This window comes from Notolepis coatsorum (genome assembly GCF_963971535.1).
Source record: "Notolepis coatsorum genome assembly, chromosome: 8".
NCBI classification, from domain to species: Eukaryota; Metazoa; Chordata; class Actinopteri; order Aulopiformes; family Paralepididae; genus Notolepis; species Notolepis coatsorum.
This window is the reverse complement of record NC_140172.1, coordinates 31,968,082-31,992,083: the sequence shown is the minus strand read 5'-3', so window position 1 is coordinate 31,992,083 and position 24,002 is coordinate 31,968,082. Positions and strand designations below refer to the sequence as shown.

General features: G+C 43.8%; 1 protein-coding gene across 1 annotated transcript in view; it reads left to right on the top strand.

The window, feature by feature from the left end:
* Positions 1-8,720: 8,720 nt before the first annotated feature.
* tmem132e (transmembrane protein 132E) overlaps positions 8,721-24,002 on the top strand; it is a 295,863-nt gene continuing 280,581 nt past the window's right edge. Inside the window, exons 1-2 of the mRNA XM_084319694.1 lie at positions 8,721-9,073; positions 10,104-11,085. Coding sequence (XP_084175820.1) covers positions 8,899-9,073; positions 10,104-11,085 — 1,157 coding nt within the window. The 5' untranslated portion in view covers positions 8,721-8,898. The remainder of the gene's footprint in view (positions 9,074-10,103; positions 11,086-24,002) is intronic.

Below are 24,002 nucleotides of genomic sequence, written 5' to 3'. Positions count from 1 at the left end.
AACAGTGATTAAACAGTGCAGGGCAGTGCAGGACAGTGATTAAACAGTGCAGGACAGTGCAGGACAGTGATTAAACAGTGATTAAACAGTGCAGGACAGTGATTAAACAGTGCAGGACAGTGATTAAACAGTGCAGGACAGTGCAGGACAGTGATTAAACAGTGCAGGACAGTGATTAAAAAGTGCGGGACAGTGCAGGACAGTGATTAAACAGTGCAGGACAGTGATTAAACAGTGCAGGACAGTGATTAAACAGTAGCAGGACAGTGCAGGACAGTGATTAAACAGTGCAGGACAGTGATTAAACAGTAGCAGGACAGTGCAGGACAGTGATTAAACAGTGCAGGACAGTAGGGGCGGCTACGTGGTGCAGTGGGCAAGGCGCTTGCAATGAATGCTGGAGACTGGGCTCGAACAGGATGCCTCCTGTTTGAGCCCCGCTCTCCACATTGCTTTTAGTTTAGCTGGTCGTCCACAGTAATACACATTGGCCGTATTACGAAGGGTGGGGATCGGGCGTTGTGGACAGCGACTCCTACAGGTCGGTTGGTGCGCCTGCGCAGTAGAATCAAGAAGCGACGGGGGCGGGGCCCCTCCAAAGCCCAGACCTCCGACGCTGAAAGATCGAGCCGCTCAGGTGAAAAGATGCGACGGCTGTTACCTCGAGTATCGGAGGGGACTCGTGCTATGTATGACTTAGTCCACATTGCAGCCGGCTTGTGGGAGGCAAGAAACAACGTTCGAAGACAGGGGAGGGTTGAATTGGACGATATGAAAATTGGGATGGGATAAAAATAGAAAAATGGGAGAAAAAGTGGATAAAAAAAAAAACAGTGCAGGACAGTGCAGGACAGTGATTAAACAGTAGCAGGACAGTGAATAAACAGTAGCAGGACAGTGAATAAACAGTAGCAGGACAGTGAATAAACAGTGCAGGACAGTGCAGGACAGTGATTAAACAGTGCAGGACAGTGAATAAACAGTAGCAGGACAGTGAATAAACAGTGCAGGACAGTGAATAAACAGTAGCAGGACAGTGAATAAACAGTAGCAGGACAGTGAATAAACAGTAGCAGGACAGTGAATAAACCGTAGCATGACAGTGAATAAACAGTGCAGGACAGTGAATAAACAGTGCAGGACAGTGAATAAACAGTAGCAGGACAGTGAATAAACAGTAGCAGGACAGTGAATAAACAGTAGCAGGACAGTGAATAAACAGTGCAGGACAGTGAATAAACAGTGCAGGACAGTGAATAAACAGTAGCAGGACAGTGAATAAACAGTGCAGGACAGTGATTAAACAGTAGCAGGACAGTGAATAAACAGTAGCAGGACAGAGATTAAACAGTGCAGGACAGTGAATAAACAGTATAGGACAGTGAATAAACAGTATAGGACAGTGATTAAACAGTGCAGGACAGTGATTAAACAGTAGCATGACAGTGAATAAACAGTAGCAGGACAGTGAATAAACAGTATAGGACAGTGAATAAACAGTAGCAGGACAGTGAATAAACAGTGCAGGACAGTGATTAAACAGTGCAGGACAGTGAATAAACAGTGCAGGACAGTGAATAAACAGTAGCAGGACAGTGAATAAACAGTGCAGGACAGTGATTAAACAGTAGCAGGACAGTGAATAAACAGTAGCAGGACAGAGATTAAACAGTGCAGGACAGTGAATAAACAGTATAGGACAGTGAATAAACAGTATAGGACAGTGAATAAACAGTAGCAGGACAGTGAATAAACAGTATAGGACAGTGATTAAACAGTGCAGGACAGTGATTAAACAGTAGCATGACAGTGAATAAACAGTAGCAGGACAGTGAATAAACAGTGCAGGACAGTGATTAAACAGTAGCAGGACAGTGAATAAACAGTAGCAGGACAGAGATTAAACAGTGCAGGACAGTGAATAAACAGTATAGGACAGTGAATAAACAGTATAGGGCAGTGAATAAACAGTAGCAGGACAGTGAATAAACAGTATAGGACAGTGATTAAACAGTGCAGGACAGTGATTAAACAGTAGCATGACAGTGAATAAACAGTAGCAGGACAGTGAATAAACAGTATAGGACAGTGAATAAACAGTAGCAGGACAGTGAATAAACAGTGCAGGACAGTGAATAAACAGTGCATGACAGTGAATAAACAGTAGCAGGACAGTGATTAAACAGTATAGGACAGTGAATAAACAGTGCATGACAGTGAATAAACAGTAGCAGGACAGTGAATAAACAGTGCATGACAGTGAATAAACAGTAGCAGGACAGTGATTAAACAGTATAGGACAGTGAATAAACAGTAGCAGGACAGTGATTAAACAGTATAGGACAGTGAATAAACAGTGCAGGACAGTGAATAAACAGTAGCAGGACAGTGATTAAACAGTGCAGGACAGTGATTAAACCGTGCATGACAGTGAATAAACAGTAGCAGGACAGTGAATAAACAGTGCAGGACAGTGAATAAACAGTAGCAGGACAGTGAATAAACAGTAGCAGGACAGTGAATAAACAGTGCAGGACAGTGAATAAACAGTAGCAGGCCAGTGCATGACAGTGGTTACATTAGCAGGACAGTGCAGGACAGTGATTAAACAGTAGCATGACAGTGAATAAACAGTGCAGGACAGTGAATAAACAGTAGCAGGACAGTGATTAAACAGTGCAGGACAGTGAATAAACAGTAGCAGGACAGTGATTAAACAGTAGCAGGACAGTGAATAAACAGTGCAGGACAGTGAATAAACAGTAGCAGGACAGTGATTAAACAGTAGCAGGACAGTGATTAAACAGTGCAGGACGGTGAATAAACAGTGCAGGACAGTGAATAAACAGTAGCAGGACAGTGATTAAACAGTGCAGGACAGTGAATAAACAGTGCAGGACAGTGAATAAACAGTGCAGGACAGTGAATAAACAGTGCAGGACAGTGAATAAACAGTGCAGGACAGTGAATAAACAGTGCAGGACAGTGAATAAACAGTATAGGACAGTGAATAAACAGTAGCAGGACAGTGAATAAACAGTAGCAGGACAGTGAATAAACAGTGCAGGACAGTGATTAAACAGTGCAGGACAGTGATTAAACAGTGCAGGACAGTGAATAAACAGTAGCAGGACAGTGAATAAACAGTAGCAGGACAGTGATTAAACAGTGCAGGACAGTGAATAAACAGTAGCAGGACAGTGAATAAACAGTAGCAGGACAGTGAATAAACAGTGCAGGACAGTGATTAAACAGTAGCAGGACAGTGATTAAACAGTAGCAGGACAGTGATTAAACAGTGCAGGACAGTGAATAAACAGTAGCAGGACAGTGAATAAACAGTAGCAGGACAGTGAATAAACAGTGCAGGACAGTGATTAAACAGTATAGGACAGTGAATAAACAGTAGCAGGACAGTGATTAAACAGTAGCAGGACAGTGATTAAACAGTATAGGACAGTGAATAAACAGTAGCAGGACAGTGAATAAACAGTGCAGGACAGTGAATAAACAGTATAGGACAGTGAATAAACAGTATAGGACAGTGAATAAACAGTAGCAGGACAGTGAATAAACAGTGCAGGACAGTGAATAAACAGTGCAGGACAGTGAATAAACAGTGCAGGACAGTGAATAAACAGTAGCAGGACAGTGCAGGACAGTGATTAAACAGTAGCAGGACAGTGAATAAACAGTAGCAGGACAGTGAATAAACAGTGCAGGACAGTGAATAAACAGTGCAGGACAGTGAATAAACAGTAGCAGGACAGTGAATAAACAGTGCAGGACAGTGAATAAACAGTGCAGGACAGTGAATAAACAGTGCAGGACAGTGAATAAACAGTGCAGGACAGTGATTAAACAGTAGCAGGACAGTGATTAAACAGTAGCAGGACAGTGAATAAACAGTAGCAGGACAGTGAATAAACAGTGCAGGCCAGTGAATAAACAGTGCAGGACAGTGAATAAACAGTGCAGGACAGTGAATAAACAGTAGCAGGACAGTGAATAAACAGTAGCAGGACAGTGCAGGACAGTGAATAAACAGTGCAGGACAGTGATTAAACAGTAGCAGGACAGTGATTAAACAGTGCAGTACAGTGATTAAACAGTAGCAGGACAGTGCAGGACAGTGGTTACAGTAGCAGGACAGTGCAGGACAGTGATTAAACAGTAGCAGGACAGTGATTAAACAGTAGCAGGACAGTGATTAAACAGTAGCAGCCTGGCACTACATTTTTCTAGAGGGAGAATGTTGAAAATGTCACTGTACCATTGATTGATTGTAAGCAGAAGTTATTTTATACATTTGATTAAAATACACTTACGAGCAATGACGAGTAGTTTCTTGGTCAGGGTAAGTTGAGTGGAACTTTACACAGAGCCTCTGGTATACCAAAAAAGTAATAATCAAGAGTCTTAACTTGATATTACAGTTAAATATAGTCTGCAGTTAATTTCTGATGTTTTGCCAGAAAATAGTAATTAAAGGACAGGACCATAATAAATGACTGTGTCCATTTACCCTTTTATTTGCAGCATAGAATCTTAAATTTCAAGTTTAAATATCAATTATCACTTGGATTTAACTTATTTAATGCAAACTGTATAGCTTTCTGTCTTACATTGGACTGATCCAGAGGAACATTCATGTTGCTTGAAATGGCCTATTGTCTGATTCTGCGGCTAAAATACACGTTCACACAAATTCCAGGTTTGCTGCAAGTTCCTTTTCCCAGATATTATACCAAATATGTCTTTCGTCCAGTAAAATATATTATCCAAGAGGCATAAGAAGGAAAATGCTAATCAGCTCATTTGCACTGTTTGTCATGTTAACTCAAATTCAACCTGTTCAGCTGCCGTTGCCGTGTGAGTTTTCCAACAACCAGCAAAACGCTTCTCACTTGCATCCTATCCTAGCACTTCTGAATTTTTTATTAAAAAAATAAATCTTATATATGAATATTTTGTGTGTGTTTTATTGTGACAGAAGACTTGACTTTGATCAGCTAAACACAGACAACTGCAACCATGGAGGGATTGAAAGCAAGAGCATGGCCCCTCTTAGATGATTTCATTTACAAATGTTCCACTTTCTGTCACATGAAAACATTTCTGGATTATTCCTCTCCTTTTGTCTACCGGGGTTACTTCCGTTTTGTCTCTTTTGGTTTACCTCAGATTTCTTTTTTACATTACATTGTTAGCAGGCCAAGCTGGTGGAACCGCTTATTTCTTAACAAGTCTTTTAAAGCTGTTTTTAACCGTCCACTTTGAGCTGAGTGAAGGAAGATGGAAAACAAATGGTGCCAATTTAGATGATAGAAAAGCTTGTTTTGAACAAGCTTCAACCGTAACCTCAAACATTAACCTCTTAATAGCATAGTGAAAGAGCATACAGGCACCCATGATTAAAACCCATGAACCATTATTTACAACTACAAAAACACAAACCCATCAAACATGGGGGTGACAGTGGGTCGGGAGGTAGCGCAGTCATCTGGTAATCCGGAGGTTCCCGGTTTGATTCCTCCCGGGTATTCCTCCCGGGTAGCATGTCGAAGTGTCCTTGAGGAAGACACTTAACCCCTAACTGCTCCCGATGAGCAGGTTGGCACCTTGCATGGTTGCCTCCGCCGTCTGTGTGTCAACCATTTAACCATTATGACTACAAAAACACAAACTCATGAACTATTACGACAACACAAACACAAACCCATGAACCATTATGACTACAAACAAACACATGAATGGGAGAATATGTACAGTGACTATATAGCATAATAAGTTCAATTTCCCAGCCTATTGAGTAAGCTCAACAGTTCTCGGTCAGGTCAGAGGTCAGGCAATACAAAGTACAATGCTTTACAAAGTGCAATGCATTCAGATCGGTCCATAGTATTATGGGATGTAGTATACTATATCCCAGAGTATATGAGGCCAGACGGGTCTAGCAAGGGGTACTGCTAGTGGCATGGCTGTGAAAGGGCCTTTGCCTCAAAGTGGCCCGATATTTTCACCAATCACTGTCACATGAAGTCATTTGATGGATAGAATGAGCCCTTAGGAGAGACACACACACACACACACACACACACACACACACGCACACGCACACGCGCACACACACACACACACACACACACACACACACACACACACACACACACACACACACACACACACACGCACACGTGCACACACACACACACACACACACACACACACACACACACACACACACACACACACACACACACACACACACACACACACACACACACACACACACACACACACACACGCACACACGCACACACAACAACAGCAGATGTTTCACGTAACGGGAGTGCAGCAGGAAAGAGAATCCAACTCAATTTGGCCCCGGGACTAATAGGAAGGACATTGGAAGAGGGAGGCGATAGGGTTTCACACACACACTGAAAAACCCATCTGTAACCACCCACCATCCCCCTCCCAGTCCCCACGCACCCACTTAAAAGATGCCGGAAAGCAAGAGTGGAGAATAGAGAGAGAGAGAGAGAGAGAGAGAGAGAGAGAGAGAGAGAGAGAGAGAGAGAGAGAGAGAGAGAGAGAGAGAGAGAGAGAGAGAGAGAGAGAGAGAGAGAGAGAGAGAGAGAGAGAGAGAGAGAGAGAGAGAGAGTCAGAGAAGGACAGTACTGATTAATCGGGAGCCATAACCAACATCTCCCCTCTCATCTGGACCGTCTACCCTCCGGGCTGAGTTCAGGGTGGGGGGGGGGTTGGAGATCTCCACAATTGTAATTGGATGCGTGTATCACGCATGTTTAGAGAGGAATGAAGAGACGCTTGGGCAGCTTATGTTATCGGGTAACGTAGACTACCGTATGATGTCAGGCTCCTTTGAGGGATACTTCATTACCGAGCCCCGCGGAGGTTTAGCCACCCGACCACGTTCTAGTTTCGATTCGGTCCTCTTGGCCCTAAACTCCCTCGCTCTCCCCTTAATAGGCATTGGGTCTTTTAAAAAGCACGCTCACATGCTCCGGGAATGAGCTTATGGAAAAATACCATTTAAGAGGTTTGTGTTTGGATTTGGGTGGGAGGGGTGGGGGTGAGGGGGGGGTTGAGCCATATTAAAGACATCGTAAGGAATGGTTAAAAGACGGTTAGCTGGCTCTAACGCTGCGTGTTCGCTCTGAATCACAGGCGCGAGGTAGAAGAACTTTTGAGAACTGAACACTCTAACGATGACGTAACAGTGGCTACGGAATTCCATGGAGTTCCGTTCTAAATCTACAGAGTTTTAGGATTGCCCTAAGAAAATTCTGAGAAAAAGCTCCACGGATCATTGATAGTGATTTAAGGAAATGGACCATAAACATAAACTAAAACCTCATAAGTTATTATTAACGGTGCTTTGAGGAAACACAACAGTTCCTTCTATTACAATCATTCTCTCCCGCGGCTGAAATGAACCTGTTTAGTTGTATGTAAGGTTTCCAGGGGCTTCTTACTTAGTCTTTTGTTGCCCCCACTACCACGTGCCATTCATTCATTTTACAGGGCCCACACACACACAGAGATATCCACGGATTCCTCCCTCTTTTATTATTGGAATTCCAGCCACTTGTGACTGGAAGAAGGGGGGGTAGTCAAGTTCCCCCTCCCCCTTTTCCCAACATCCCCTCCCGGTTCTCATGGGGTTCTCAGAGACAGACGGGGAGGAGGAGGAGAGAGGGAGAGCTAGGCTAATTCATCAATAATCTTTACCTAATCCTCTTCCCCCCGTACCCCTCCCTCCCTCCCCCTCTCTCCCTCCCTCTCCCTCCATCCCTCCCTCCCTCTCTCTCTCCCTCTCTCTCCCTCTCTCTCTTTGCCTGGAGGCATTCAAGCAATACATCCATCCCCCATCCCACCTCCACAAACACACACGTGCACACACACACACACACGTGCACACACACACACACACGTGCACACACACACACACGCGCATACACACACACACACACACACACACACACACACACACACACACACACACACACACACACACACACACACACACACACACACGCTACGAGTTTGCCTGAACACGTCCAGAGGGAGAGGATGAGTCGAGCTGGAGAGCCTTATTTCTTTTTTTCTGCCTGTGTCTGTGTGTTTGAGTGTGTGTGTGTGTGTGTCTGTGTGTGTGTGTCTGTGTGTGTGTGTGAGGTCCTCCGAGGCTTGTGTGCCTCAGCTCAGACTGGGAACTAAAATGGTGATTATAGACTAGAGAGGCTAGGTGTGGCAAGATGGTGCAGCGTCATAGTCTTTGTCCACAGTATACACCCATACACCCCCCCGGCTCGGGCTCCGGGTGGGAGGTGGGAGGTGAGGGGGGTGGTTAGGGGGTGGGAGGCCGTGTCTGTCTATCTGTCGTCTCTCCTGGAAGCCGAGCGGAGACAGAGATTCTGTGTGGGGGGCTGCTGCACACAAGACCAGGACCCGGACCGGACGGATTTAGAGGAACAAGTTCAAGAAGCTTTCGCTGGAATCTGTGGAGACACAACTGCTGCTGCTGCTGCTGCTGCTGCTGTGTGCGTGTGTATGTGTGCGCCGTGCGCGTGTATGTGTCTGTGTGTGTGTGAGAGAGAGAGAGAGAGAGAGAGAGAGAGAGAGAGAGAGAGAGAGAGAGAGAGAGAGAGAGAGAGAGAGAGAGAGAGAGAGAGAGAGAGAGAGAGAGAGAGAGAGAGAGAGAGCAAGTGAACTGATCAGTTTGTACCGCTGGGCTGTTTATTTTGTCTTTTCTTTTTTTGTGTGCTGCGCATGAATTAATAGGTTTTAAGGAAAGAAGAAAACATTTTGGAGGAGTTTCACTGAAGAGGAACGCAACTTAATTTTTTTTTTAAGAGGCCATCAATTTTGATGGTGCTTCAAAAAGCGTTTTCTGCTTTGTGGGATTTATTATTATATTTTTTTTTTAAAGGATACAACTTCAATGATAGAACCGTTTGGAACATGGGACTGTTTATCTGTGATGTGCTCAGCTGTGGGGGGAGACAACGGCCTCTCTGCGCTCAGTTCTGGCTGATTTTGATAAGTATGTCCCATTCGTGTTGTTTCTCATTCTGAATAGATTGGACTCTAACACCTGATGCTATGTTTTTACCCTTTTCCTAGTTGCTATCTTCATATAACATCATATAGTATACTACCTATTCTGGCTGTTGTCATGAGTTGTTTCCTTCTTCCAATTCGCTCTCGAAGATTACGTTGAGCTCTCTGTGTCCTCCGTGGGATTTTTGTGCCTGTGTCAAGCGTTATAGATTTTTAATGTACTTTGTGTGCTTCTCAGAAACGCTAGATCAATCCCCGCCTGTGTGAGCCGGCGCGTTATTGAGCAGGAGGACGAGGTGATTTACCATGAGACTGCAAGTCGTTCAATTTGCTGGGGCGTCCGGAATAAAGATCAGTTGCTAGGCAACGTGTTAATGTGTACAACACGTTTCGTTGGCCCGGCCGGCCTGCCTGCCTGTGAGCCACTTGACATATATTGGCCTGTTATCAGCGGCTCAGAGACCGTTGACCTTCTAACTTTTAACCCCTTCTGCGGCTGAGCGGTGCTGACCTCTGACTTCCTCCCATCTGTCTCTTCCTGTTTGTCTATCACTCTCCTTACCCCCCTCCCCCGCCCTCCTGTCATTCATCCCTCTGTCTTTTTTTCTTTATGTCTTTATTCCTTGAGATTTCTGTTCTCAAACGCTGATTTCTAGGCGGTTTCTATAGGTTGAATCTGCTAAAAAAAAATAAAGAAGTGACTGTGCCCTGGCAGTCGCTGGGCCCTGGATTCTGGAACTGCTTTCCAGAGAGTTCTTCTGTGTTCTTCCAATGTATCAGATTGATCATTTTAAGTAGCTCCTAAAAAAAAACGCAACTGCATTGACAAGTGAATATGTTATAATATGTTTCTTAATCTGTTATAGTCTGTATATAGGTGTTGTGTGTTTGAAAAGTATGTATTTTTCCTCTAACCTTTTTGTTACTAGCTACAAAAAGCTACAAAAAAGAAAGAAATGGCAGTTAAAGCTTTAACCTTTTTCTTTTTACTCTTTTCCCTTTTGTCTCCACAGCATTTGCTGGTAAAATCACCCCAACCAGTTCAGACACCCTTGTTGGCTCTTCGGTGGTGACGGCCACTCCCACACTGCCAAATGTCTACCTTCCTGCCAACTTCAAGCTGTCCAATGCTCAGCTGGCCTTCTTCCTGCGAGAGACTCAGACCACAGGGCATGCAGGGGGCAGCAGCGGTAAGAGCAGCAACAGCGGTAGCAGCAGCACTCCCAGTACTGGACACCCTCTGCAACGCTCGGAGAGCTTTGTGGTCTTCCAGACCAAGGACCTGCCAGCCATCAACATCAGCTTTGGGCCTTTCGCCCAGGACCAGGCCCTGTCCAAGGAGTTGCTACAGCCAGCCAGTCCACTGGACATCCCTGGCCGGCTAACCGTCAACTGGAAGGTGCGGGCCTTCATCGTCCAGACGCGGGTGTTCTCCAACAATCCCATCATCCAGGTGTTGTTCTACATCGCTGGCCGTGACTGGGACGACTTCAAGGTTCAGGACAAGCTGCCTTGTGTTCGGCTCCATGCCTTTCGAGACGTCCGGGAGATCAAGACCTCCTGCAGGATGAAAGGTAACATGGCCCAGTGTCTGGCTCAGCTGGAGCTGCCTCCCGTCTGGTTCAACGCCAACATGGCCCCGCTAGGCCGAAGGAAAGGCTCCGGCGACGGGCTCCTGGACGGGCTCACCAGTGAGACCCTCCAGGCTGAGCTTTACTACACCCTCCATGACCCCAATGTGGGAGGGGAGTGCGGCGAGAGCTCAGGCCAGAGGGGCGGAGGGGGTGCCAGGGGAGAGTCGACGTCACAGCACCCCCTCCTGCGCATCGGTAGCATCAGCCTGTACCAGGCCAGCCAGGAGCAGCTGCTGGTTGAGAAACAGCTGGACAAGAACATGTTCCTCCGGCTGCCCGAGAAGCCCCTGAAGCCAGGAGAGACCCTCCACATCTTCCTCTACCTGATGCCCAACTCGACGGTGGAGCAGTTCACCCTAAAGTAAGTCTCATATTATCCTCTTATGTTCCACACACCCTATACCTCTTCTGAAAGCACGACATTGCACTGTTTGTAGTTTCTGAAAACTCGATAAGTACATCTGAAGTCTGTTAAGTCCATGCTATATTTTGTCCTATAGGCATTAATTCGTCCATCTGAGTTCTAAAGAGCCAAACAAGCATGTAATCACATCCGTCCGTCTCATTACTTTCCCTTTCACTGAACCCAGTAATACGCTCTAGCAGCAATTAAAGCCAGGTAAGATGGAGCCAGGAGAAGACTTGACCTTTTTGAAGAGGAGGTTTAAACATACGGTATGAAGCAGAATACTTTTTTCAGTGCAGGTGCAGGCAGATAATTTGCAGTGAAGTGCTCTTCAAAAAGTTTGCACCGGAAAGCTTTGGCAATGTTTAAGCTTTGGCAGAACATTGGGTTGTATAGCTTCCTGGCTACCATGTGAGTCCATATACTGCCCTTATGGAAAGGTTTCATGGTAGTATGATGGTCATTTCAGTTTTACCTACCGGCCATTGTATAAATAATTGGTACCACTATAGTAACAGGTATCACCATGGTACCACTTTTGTACTTAGATAATACAATGGTATAATCCAGTCTAAACCATGATACCGATAGTAATGTTTCACCATTGTAGTGGGGGAAAAAAACAATATAAATATCATGATATTCTTTTGGAAATACTATGATACTTTTTCGTAAGTGTGGTACTCATCTCCCCTTGTGACGCCTGTGGTTTGTGTGTGGGGAACAGAGATGAGCTTCTCTCTCTCTCTCTCTCTCTCTCTATCTCTCTCTCTCTCTCTCTCTCTCTCTCTCTCTCTCTCTCTCTCTCTCTCTCTCTCTCTCTCTCTCTCTTCATACAGTAGGTATTACGAAGCAAGTTTCACAATCACACTTCACAATCATACCTGTCTGCCATGGGAGGTCCTGGCTGGGAACAATTCGTGTCTGTTTACATAAATAGAACCATTTAGCTTCCACAAGCATTTCTCCCAAGCCTCCATCTGGAACCATCCGAACGTTGGCACTGCTTTTTCTACATTTCCATACTGGCAGACATTTCACTATGGCTCCACTAATAGAGATCCACAGAGCCACAGTGCTGTGGAGCCAAGGTTTATTATCCAGAGAAACATAAACCATGCAAGTGATAAAACAACAGTGGTGACGCTTGACCAATCAGAGATAGAATCATAAAAGATAACTAATTTGCTTTGTTAGTGGCTGACCATGACGCAATGGGGTGGAAGGAACTTTGTCAGGAACTTTGTCATGGAAATACCACTTTGAGAACCGAAATAATCAAAACAGCACGCAGGAAACACTGTCGTAGTTACAAACCCATGATTTGATGTGTGCTTTGAAAAGAGTTTTTTTGTGTTTTTAAATACATAAGTGTGAATCGGTTGTGTTGACATGTGTTCCCTGTGAAGCAAGATTTTTTTTTTTATTTAAATACATTTAAATAAGTCATGTGGCCATAGTCATAGCAGTTAGTGGGAGCCCTGCCTGGTTTTAACACACCAGTCTAGTTTGACCACACCCTCTAGTTTGACCACACCCTCTAGTTTGACCACACCCTCTAGTTTTAACACACCCTCTAGTTTTAACACACCAGTCTAGTTTGACCACACCCTCTAGTTTGACCACACCCTCTAGTTTTACCACACCCTCTAGTTTTACCACACCCTCTAGTTTTAACACACCAGTCTAGTTTGACCACACCCTCTAGTTTGACCACACCCTCTAGTTTTACCACACCCTCTAGTTTTACCACACCCTCTAGTTTTAACACACCAGTCTAGTTTGACCACACCCTCTAGTTTGACCACACCCTCTAGTTTTAACACACCCTCTAGTTTTAACACACCCTCTAGTTTTAACACACCAGTCTAGTTTGACCACACCCTCTAGTTTGACCACACCCTCTAGTTTTAACACACCCTCTAGTTTCAACACACCCTCTAGTTTTACCACACCCTCTAGTTTGACCACACCCTCTAGTTTTAACACACCCTCTAGTTTCAACACACCCTCTAGTTTTACCACACCCTCTAGTTTTACCACACCCTCTAGTTTTAACACACCCTCTAGTTTTACCACACCCTCTAGTTTTAACACACCCTCTAGTTTTACCACACCCTCTAGTTTTACCACACCTTCTAGTTTTACCACATCCTCTAGTTTTAACACACCCTCTAGTTTCAACACACCCTCTAGTTTTACCACACCCTCTAGTTTTACCACACCCTCTAGTTTTAACACACCCTCTAGTTTTACCACACCCTCTAGTTTTAACACACCCTCTAGTTTTACCACACCCTCTAGTTTTACCACACCTTCTAGTTTTACCACATCCTCTAGTTTTACCACACCCTCTAGTTTGACCACACCCTCTAGTTTTACCACACCCTCTAGTTTTAACACACCCTCTAGTTTTAACACACCCTCTAGTTTTACCACACCCTCTAGTTTTAACACACCCTATAGTTTGACCACACCCTCTAGTTTTACCACACCCTCTAGTTTTACCACATCAGTCTAGTTTTACCACACCCTCTAGTTTTACCACACCCTCTAGTTTGACCACACCCTCTAGTTTTACCACACCCTCTAGTTTTACCACACCCTCTAGTTTTAACACACCCTCTAGTTTTACCACACCCTCTAGTTTTACCACACCCTCTAGTTTTACCACACCCTCTAGTTTGACCACACCCTCTAGTTTTACCACACCCTCTAGTTTTACCACACCCTCTAGTTTTAACACACCCTCTAGTTTTAACACACCCTCTAGTTTGACCACACCCTCTAGTTTTACCACACCCTCTAGTTTTACCACATCAGTCTAGTTTTACCACACCCTCTAGTTTTACCACATCAGTCTAGTTTTACAATAGTAGTCTAGTTCTACCACATCAGTCTAGTTTTACCATAGTAGTCTAGTTTTACCACACTAGTCTAGCTTTACCATAGTAGTCTAGTTTTACCATAGTAGTCTAGTTTTACCATAGCAACCTAGTTTGCGATTGAAGATGCCGGCCAGTTGAATTAAGTGAACTGAACACTCAGTGGCTGAACACTCATAAGCATAATGACATGTTGACATGTTCACATTCAATTCCTTGTGGAATTCTGGTGGAATTAGAGCTTGGAGGATATGCAGAATATATTGTTTCCTTAAAACCATATAACTTTGTTTGAAGTTTTCAAACGAACAGTGTTTTCAAACTTTATCATCTAAAGATGGCAAGTTAGAGTGTTGTGGACATTCATAGTTAAAAACGGTAGACTAGAGGTACAGTAGAGCACTTTCAGGTGAAATATAGTATCACATTCACACTCTTAGGTGATTGACTTCACACAACTGTAAATACATGGGCTGTCCAATGGGTTTTTAAGGGATGAGCTTTTCTCTTCTTTTCTTCGTTCGCCAAATGGGGTGAGAAGAGTCAAATGGGGTGGGAGGAGTCAAATGGGGTGGGAGGAGTCAAATGGGGTGAGATGAGTCAAATTGGCTGGGAGGAGTCAAATAAGGTGGGAGGAGTCAAATGGGGTGGGAGGAGTTGAATGGGGTGGGATGGGCCACATGGGGTGGGAGGAGTAAAATGGGCTGACAGGAGTCACATGGGGTGGGAGGAGTCAACTTGGGTGGGAGGAGTTAAATGGGGTGGGAAGAGTTAAATGGAGTGGGAGGGGTTACATGGGGTGGGAGGGGCCACATGATGTTAACAGAGACGTAGCGGTTAAACACCTGCATAAATGCAGACTGGGATTTAGGAGCTGGTGGAGACTTAATATAAGGCTTCAATAACTCATTAGGCCCCCAACAGGAATGACACAGTAATGATTTGTGTGGGCGAGAACAGTTCATTAGTGTTATCTCCCGGGTTCAGCACGAGTGACTCCTGCAGCCTCTTCATGGTGAAAATAAGGCCGCTTGACTCCAGCTACCCAGCCTTTGACTGTCTCCCACATTCCACTGTGAGGCAAACTGATTTCAAAACCATTTATATGGAGCTCACGCCCTCTCGTATCTTACACTTCACAGACTTCATCTTCTGGCCGCTCTCGGGTTTTCGATGAGCTCTTCTTACTCTCCGAATTTTAAATGTGTCCGGAATTCTAGATCTTACATGAATACTCTTTATTTATCTTTATTTGAATTTTGTAACCCCCCCCAAAAAAAGCAGACAATGGCCCGGGTGTTATATCGAGGTACCTCTAGTTTTTCTATATCAATTATTTCAACAAAAACAACCAAAAAACATTTCCTCCTTCCTTCACTTGCTGGATCTTTACTTTGTCTGAGTTTATCTTTCAGATGTGGTGCGTTTTCCCCACTGAGGAGCAACGCCTCAACGTTGTTAGTCCGGTCCTGTTTCCTCCCAACCCATCCAACCCACAGCAGGCTCTCACTGCGTTCTCCAAGGTGCCTTTCAACCGCAATCGTGTCCCCCTCCCTTCCAAGCGGTGTTTTTTTTCTAAGTGCTCTGCTCCGAAAATGAATGATTTACTGGACGTGTTCAACTTCAAAACTCCGGCCCTGCTCACTTCATCTGATTGAGCCTGGCGTTTTCGTTTTGCTTATTGGCCGTTGTTTTTCACTCTTTGGCCAAATCGAGCGCAGGCCTATACACCTCATGAATCTTATACTGCTCACATGAAGCCTTCAAGTAAAGAACCTCAAGGTCACGTCATGTGTGATAAGCTATGGTTTATTTACACATAGGAAGGGGTATAGGAGCAGAGCACACTCCAAAAAGAAAGGGGTGAAAATGTGTGTTTTGTGGCGCCCCCTATTGATCCATAAAAAAAAAAAAATATCTGAACCTTTGTTCACCATACAGTATATTGTACAATGATTGGAATAATGGGTACAGGTATGGCTATTCCTCTGCTAAGCCATGACCTTTATCAAGTTTTCTTTGGTGAATAGTGGCCAAAATGTCTACCACATATCGGCCTTTTAATACAGTTAATATGTATATTTAATGGTGGCCGTGCCGGCTTTGTGCCAACCCAAACATATTTGCATCATGAGAACAATTTGAGTATATCAGCCGGCCGTTTCTACTGTTGATGGCATGGATTTAGAAAAACATTGATTTTATAATCCAAATATTTACAGCTTGAATTCCAGGACATAATGTACTCTATGATTTGTGTAAACAATAGATAATGTGCCAAGACAGCATGGAGAACAACACAATTGACCATATTCATGGTGGCCATTTTGCTCTCATGTCATGCTCAGGTTGGGTTACGTTCCACTGTGTTCCTACCTTGGGGAGCATGACATAAGAGCAAAATGCCCACGTGTGAATATGGTCAACACACTGCAAAAGAAGACCCATCTTAACAAGCATTTAAATCTTACAATCTATACAATATTATTTTCAGAAAATAAGCAACAAATCTGCCAATGGGTTCAAAATAATTTGACTTCCAATCAATCTGAAAAAAAAAATATCTTAACAATATCTCCTGTTGTTATAACAGTTTCAAGAGAACTCTGCTTGAGAATCCTTGAAAACGGATTTGTATCATTCACAAGTTAAATTGTTATCTCACCCCATTGGCCGATGTGTTCACTTGTTTTAAGAAAATTATATTTCAAGACTCAATACTATAGAAGTCCCATGAAGTCAGGGCTGTTTATGTGGACAGTGTGGGGGTGTCTTATCAGAAGACATCCCACTCATTCCTTTAGATAGTGTGGTCTGAGTGGAGGCTGTGCTGAGTTCATAATACTGAACTGAACTGCGTTGCGGTTCTGTTTCTACCAATTACATGTGGTCCATTACTCCCCAACCGGGGGAACATCTTGTTCCTCTACGTGCCTAACATCTTATGATGAGGGATAAGCGTGGGTTTCTTAAACTATGAGTCAGTACCCTAATTTGGGTCAGGGGCCTGTATTTGGTGGGTCACTTGATAAAGAGTACTGGTGTGTTTTGATGTGACTGGGTTCAAAGGCGAGGCGATGGCCATGGCCATGGCTTTATGTCATTCTCCTGATGTAGCCCACTTCATTTTTTAAGCATATTAATCTACAGAGAGAGCGAGAGGATAGAGAGAGTAAGAGAGAGAGAGTGAGAGAGAGAGATAGCAAGAGAGATGAGAGAGAGGAAGGGAGAGTGTGGGTGTAAGGGAGAGAAGGAGGGAGAGTGATAGAGAGGAAACGAGAGAGTAAAGAGAGGAGATAAGGAACAGTATAGACAGTATATGGACACACAGTATATTCAGCAAGGCACACAGGATCCTCAAAGAACCCAGCCACCCACACCACAAACTGTTTGAGCTCATGCCGTCTGGCAGACGGTACTGCAGTCTCAGGTCCACATCCAAAAAAACACTGAACTGCTACTTGAATGAATGAATGAAAACTTTATTTAACAGATTGCAGAATGGGTACAATACAGTACGGCTCAATACACACAATTGTTAACCCTTTCACTGCCACACTACAGTAGGTTAAGGGGATGCAGACGAGAGAAAGACGTTTGTCTTGTTTACACCATTTTCAATTCATAGTGACATTTATGACATACGCAACATACATGACATCATGACATTTATGGCATAGGGACATACATGACATACAGGTATATAGTACTGTTACATTTGTGACATATATACGATATGCAAATGTAGGTACTGTTACCCAGAGATCCAAACAGAAAAATATACATATGATGGGGAGGAGACTGTACATTAGGAGGGGGTGGGTGGGTGGGAGAAAATATATACATATGATGGGGAGGAGACTGTACATTAGGAGGGGGTGGGTGGGTGGCGAGAAAATATATACATACGGTGGGGAGGAGACTGTACATTAGGAGGGGGTCTGTCCACCAGGCAGACAGACTACTGACGGACACACTCTAAAGCATCACACATTTTAAAAACTGTGACAATAAAATTATCTGAATCTCTGAATCTGAAGGAGGGGGGGGGGGAGTACACATCAAAGCATAAGCAGCCCAGGCAGACAGCCAGCACTATGAGAACCAACCCTTACAAAAAAGTATTGTGGTGTGATGTAATTTCATCATCCATCATCACATCTATCATCCAAAAAATTATGAAAATACCATGCTAGGTTTTTGGAAGCCTCATGCTACTTTTTGATTAAGGTGCAAACCGTGTTGCAGCTCATCCTGGTTGCACAGCTGTGCCTGACGATGGTGCGATTCAACCCAGCACCCAAGGACACTTCAGCCAGGAATCACATGTTCATATTACAACAGGTTACTTTCACATTGATCCTTTAGCTGAAATGGACTCATCCACTGCATGACTAATGTGTTGATTTGGTCAATTAGTTTTCTTTCCTATTGCAATGGGGGGGGTTCAGACTGAATGAACACAGCTAACACAGTTGCTTAGATGTGCTCTGTTTACTGACACATTAGAACCGGGGAAAAAATTATATTCACTAATAATATTAAAAAAAATTATATTCAGGGTTTGCCTGGTGCGCTACAGGTTGGAAAATGCCTGCGCTATTGGTTTGAACTTTTTTAATAGAATAGTTTGTAAAAAAATATGTATTATAATTATTAAATCAAAATTCAATGTGTTCGACTCCTGCTGAAGGAACGACGACAGATCTGCTTCCAGCAATTTGCCACTGAAGTGAACAGAGGGAGCGAGGGAACGCCGAGTTTAAACAAGAAATAATGCTGTCAGAAGCAAACGTGAACAAAGCGTATGAGCTTGATAGCCCTGTCATCTTGATATCTGAATGACATGCCTGGATCTTCTATTAGATCAGCGGTGCCAATATCTGTCATAGTCGGTTACTCTCCCTGCGTCACATAAAGCTTAAAATAACTTCAAACATAGGACAGCTTTCAAGTCGACTGAAGTCATGTTTTTGGATGAGCTTAAAACCCGGGAACATTTTGTTATTCCAACTAAGTCTAGATTAATTTAGTAATGAATACAGTGAGTTTTGAACGAGTGGGGGGAGGATTTACCGTACATTTAGTCTGCCGTTCCCCAGACGTTTCTTCACACTCTGTTAAGCTCTGCATCGGTGTCGGAGAAGGGTCTGGCAAAAACCATTAGCACTGAGGACTTGTTTGTATATATCCACAATCAATCACAATTATCTGGGTCGGGTGCTAAGCTCGAGGGATGGGGTCAGTGTCCTGGCTAAATAGTTTGGAATAGTTTGAGAAATCTAAATGGGTCGTGTATTTTCAACCCTATGGAACCCCCAAGTATTTTGGTTCTATGTGCCCGGGCAACACAGGCATACAAAATAAACCCCTCTACAATCGAGATCAGTGGGAACTTCTTGACACAGCGGGCACGGAGCGCGCTACAGGGGCAAACACGACACTGTGGAGCCAAGAAATGTGGCCTGCAGGCCTTATTTTGGGCAGTCAAATTGGATTACTGAGGACAAAGGAATGCATCTAGAATAGAATATATATTTTTTTCACTTAAAGCTTCTTCCTCTTCTTCTCTCTCTCTCTCTCTCTCTCTCTCTCTCTCTCTTTCTCTCTCTCTACTCTTGACAGTGCAGTTTTCTTTTAGTTTACCGCGTTTGGTTTCCATGGACGTCTGCTACAGTAGTATCTTCATCAGTCCCAAGACACACACACACTAGCTCTCCTCAACCTCACATGGACAAGAATGAAAAGATGAAATGATGATGTTATAAAAGAGATGAATAGGGGTAGAGAGAGAGAGAGAGATATAGAGAGAGAGAGAGAGAGAGAGAGAGAGAGAGAGAGAGAGAGAGAGAGAGAGAGAGAGAGAGAGAGAGAGAGAGAGAGAGAGAGAGAGAGAGAGAGAGAGAGAGAGAGAGAGAGAGAGAGAGAGAGAGAGAGAGAGAGATAGAGTCTAAGCCTCTCTGAGTGATCTGACTCAATGGGGTGTGAACTCCATAGCTCTGCAAGCCCAACTGCTAAGGTGGCAAAGAGGAAGATGATTAAAGATGTAATAAAGGACATGTTTAAATATGAATCACAAGCCCCCGTCCCCCTACACTGCAAAAAAGAGCAAGCACAGCAAGGGATTTTATCTTGTATTAAAGCGAGATGGACGTTCGACTGTCCCTTTCACCAGTAGCTTATTCTGTGCGTAGAATGGAAGATTTTCACAAACCGAGTATCAAAAACACACTTCTTGCTCAAATATGACGGTCAAAACGGAGCATGAGAGGATGTCAAATAGTTTGTGGTACAACAGCTTTTAGTTCTATTTATGTGCAAAAAAGAATCCGTCGTAAAAAAAATAAAACATTGTGGTATTGTAAAAAATTTGCCGGACAAGAAACCAAACAAGAAAGTCGTTTTAAACCAGCTGTTCCCGTCTGTACCGCCTGACGCCAGCGCTATTGACCACTTTAGCGATGTTTGCAGACCCATCGTGTGTTCTGTAGTATAGCTATGGAGACAATAGTATGGCTCATTTGACAGGCATTGTTCATAGTCCATTACTGACTAATCAGTTCATTTTTACACACGCTACACGCTAAAGGCGTAGGCGGCGGTATTTGCCCTTTTGCAAGCCCAGACCCAATGATAACATCAGGCTGGATGGATGAAAAATGAATGGATACAGCTAATAAAAGAAATAATGATTAAAACCCGAGTTTTCTCGTGATTGGCGCTGAACGGTTGACGAGTTAACCCGACTTTTCTCGTGACTGGCGTTGAATGAGAGAGTGATAATCTTACTTGTTTGGAGAACATTTTTAAATTAGCTACACTATCCTGAAACAAGGACAATCTTGAAACAAGCTCAATGATATGACAATGCAATGAGTAAATGTGTCTTATAGAAAGAAGCAGTACAATGAATGAATGAATGAATGAATGACTTTTATTTATATAGCACCCTTCACAGCACGAATGCACAGGGTGCTTTACACTACAGCTTAAAGGGGAACTATCTTATAAATGGCCTTTTTCAGTGTTTAGCATTGTTTCGTAGCTATGTGGACTTATATTAATATGATCTATGTCTCTAATTATCATATTGGCGCATTCTTCCAATTCTCCTCTCACAATATTCACCCTCACTAAACTGAGTCATCTGAAAATGTGATGATTTGTGATGTCAGAGAGACACCGCTGCATGATAATGTTCGGGCGAGTCAGTAACTTACCATTGTGGTTGGAGCCCAGCCTCAAAACGGCTTAGGATCTTGAGGTAGAAAAATGCTGTTTTTGAGGACTTGATTAGAAATACAAAACAATGAATTAAAAAAAATAAAAAATTACAGAGGTGTTCCATAAACTCACAGGAATTGTGTAAAAGTGCCCAAATAGTGAAAGAAATAGTAAAATAGTTCCCCTTTAATATAAAAACCCAATAAAACAAAATCAGAAATAAATGACAACAACAACAGACAGTAGTTAAAAAAGGCAGTGAAACCAGATAGAAACAGTGGAATAAAAGAATTTGGATAAAATCATGAGTGACACAATGATGTTAATGTAGTCAAAAAAGCTTATTGTGGAATGTTAATGTAATTTCTTCAGCTTCTGATCTGTCATTTGATTTGTTATGATTGTTTTAGTGCACCCTCTCTGAGCACAGCCAACTCTCATGTTGAGGGGGGCGTGGCTTAGTGCACCCTCTCTGATCACAGCCAACTCTCATGTTGAGGGGGGCGTGGCTTAGTGCACCCTCTCTGAGCACAGCCAACTCTCATGTTGAGGGGGGCGTGGCTTAGTGCACCCTCTCTGAGCACAGCCAACTCTCATGTTGAGGGGGGCGTGGCTTAGTGCACCCTCTCTGAGCACAGCCAACTCTCATGTTGAGGGGGGCGTGGCTTAGTGCACCCACTCTGAGCACAGCCAACTCTCATGTTGAGGGGGGCGTGGCTTAGTGCACCCTCTCTGAGCACAGCCAACTCTCATGTTGAGGGGGGCGTGGCTTAGTGCACCCTCTCTGAGCACAGCCAACTCTCATGTTGAGGGGGGCGTGGCTTAGTGCACCCTCTCTGAGCACAGCCAACTCTCATGTTGAGGGGGGCGTGGCTTAGTGCACCCTCTCTGAGCACAGCCAACTCTCATGTTGAGGGGGGCGTGGCTTAGTGCACCCTCTCTGAGCACAGCCAACTCTCATGTTGAGGGGGGTGAAAGGAGACGACAAGTTAGTGTCATACATTAAATGTGAACAGATTCATGGGACCAGTGTCATCGGTTGGGAGATTAACATTGGCTGACCTGGGCAGGTAATAAATTAATTGTCACAGTTGCTGTGGATGTTTTTGAACCACTGAAATTAACTAAATTGTAGCAAACTAGTCTAATGACTTGTTTGTGGATTAGCTAGCTGGTACTAACTACTGACAACTGTAAAGCAGGGTAACAGTGTGTAGATGATGCAATATTTTCAGGAACTACCATAGATTGGCTGCCATAAATGGTTTTGATTATGATGATGACCAGGCAGGGGAATAGTTTCTCAAGGGGATTTAGTCATATGTTCACAATACTCACGACCATAACATTTTAGGTAACTTTACGTCACCCTAACTGTGGTAGTAACACCCCCCTTCCCCCATCCTAGACTAACACCTACCCTCTCCTCTTCCTATACTCCCCTTTTTATGTCTTCCTGTCAAACACCTCCCCTCCCCCCCTCCGGTATTCACCCTACCTAGGAACACCCGTAGATATATATCACTAGATGACTCACCCGTGCAGGCCGCCGCGCTGCTGGCCAACGGAGACCAACATTGCCACGTGGCTGTCATCTTGCGTGGGTGGAGCATGCCCACTCATAACATGCATGTCTATGGTGCATGTACTATTGAAATAACCATAGCTTGCTCAATTTTCAACCGTTTGGTTTGTTAAAAACGTCAGAGATGTAGTTCAAGTTCAAGTTTCTTTATTAGTTGTCATACAGAAATACAGAATACTTTTGCATGAAATGCTTCTTTCTGTTTTGCTCCTGAGAGTGTGCTAGATAAAATAACAAGATAGTGTAAAATAGTATAATAAGTATAAAATAGAAAGTCAAGTACGTAAACAAGTGTAAACAAAACAAAAATTTTCAATATACATATATACAGTATGTGTACAGTCTATACTTCTGTACAGTCTATACAGTCAGCTACTATACAGTACAGTGTAGAATGGTGAGGTATAGCTTAGCTTGTGGTGCCACCCTAGTTATCATAATGGACTACAGACATTTTAAATACAAATAAAATAATTATTCATAGCCACGTTAATAATGTATGTAATAAACCAAACCGTTTGTAAATCCGTCAAGATTTCAGCGAGTTGCGGTCTCGACTCCCGGAGTCAGCATTGCCTGCGGCTTGGGCCGATCGTCATACTAACTCGTTTGGCTGAGTTAGCGGGAGGGAAGTCGTGGGTGGTAATCTGGCGTTGTGGACAGCGACGCCTACAGGTCAGGTCTGGGAGCTTGCTCAGCGGAGGCAGGACTTGATGAAGGCAGTGTGACCTCCCTCCCACACGTTACGCTTCACCAATGAGAGTCCTCGCTGCCAGGTGAAAAGAGAGCCACTGGCTGTCTCCATATGTGTCGGAGGAAGCATGTGGTGGACTTCAGGGTTCCCTTGTACTGACCAGTAGGAGGAACATGCGCACAACAACCAGGTAGAGGAGGGGGGGAATTGGCATAACGACTAAATTGGGATGGGGAGAAAAATAGAAAAAAATCAGGCGGAGAAAAAGAGGATTAAAAAAAATTATAATAACGTATGTAATAAACCAAACCGTTTGTAAATCCGTCAAGATTTCAGCGAGTTAAGATCCCTCTTCCGGTACTCTACCAGGTACTGTCCCCGCCCCCTCCCATTGTGTATACAGTTCTACTCACAAGACTAACCAAGTTTCAAGTTTCAAGTTTCTTTAATAGTTGTCATACAGAAGTACAGAATACTTTTATAC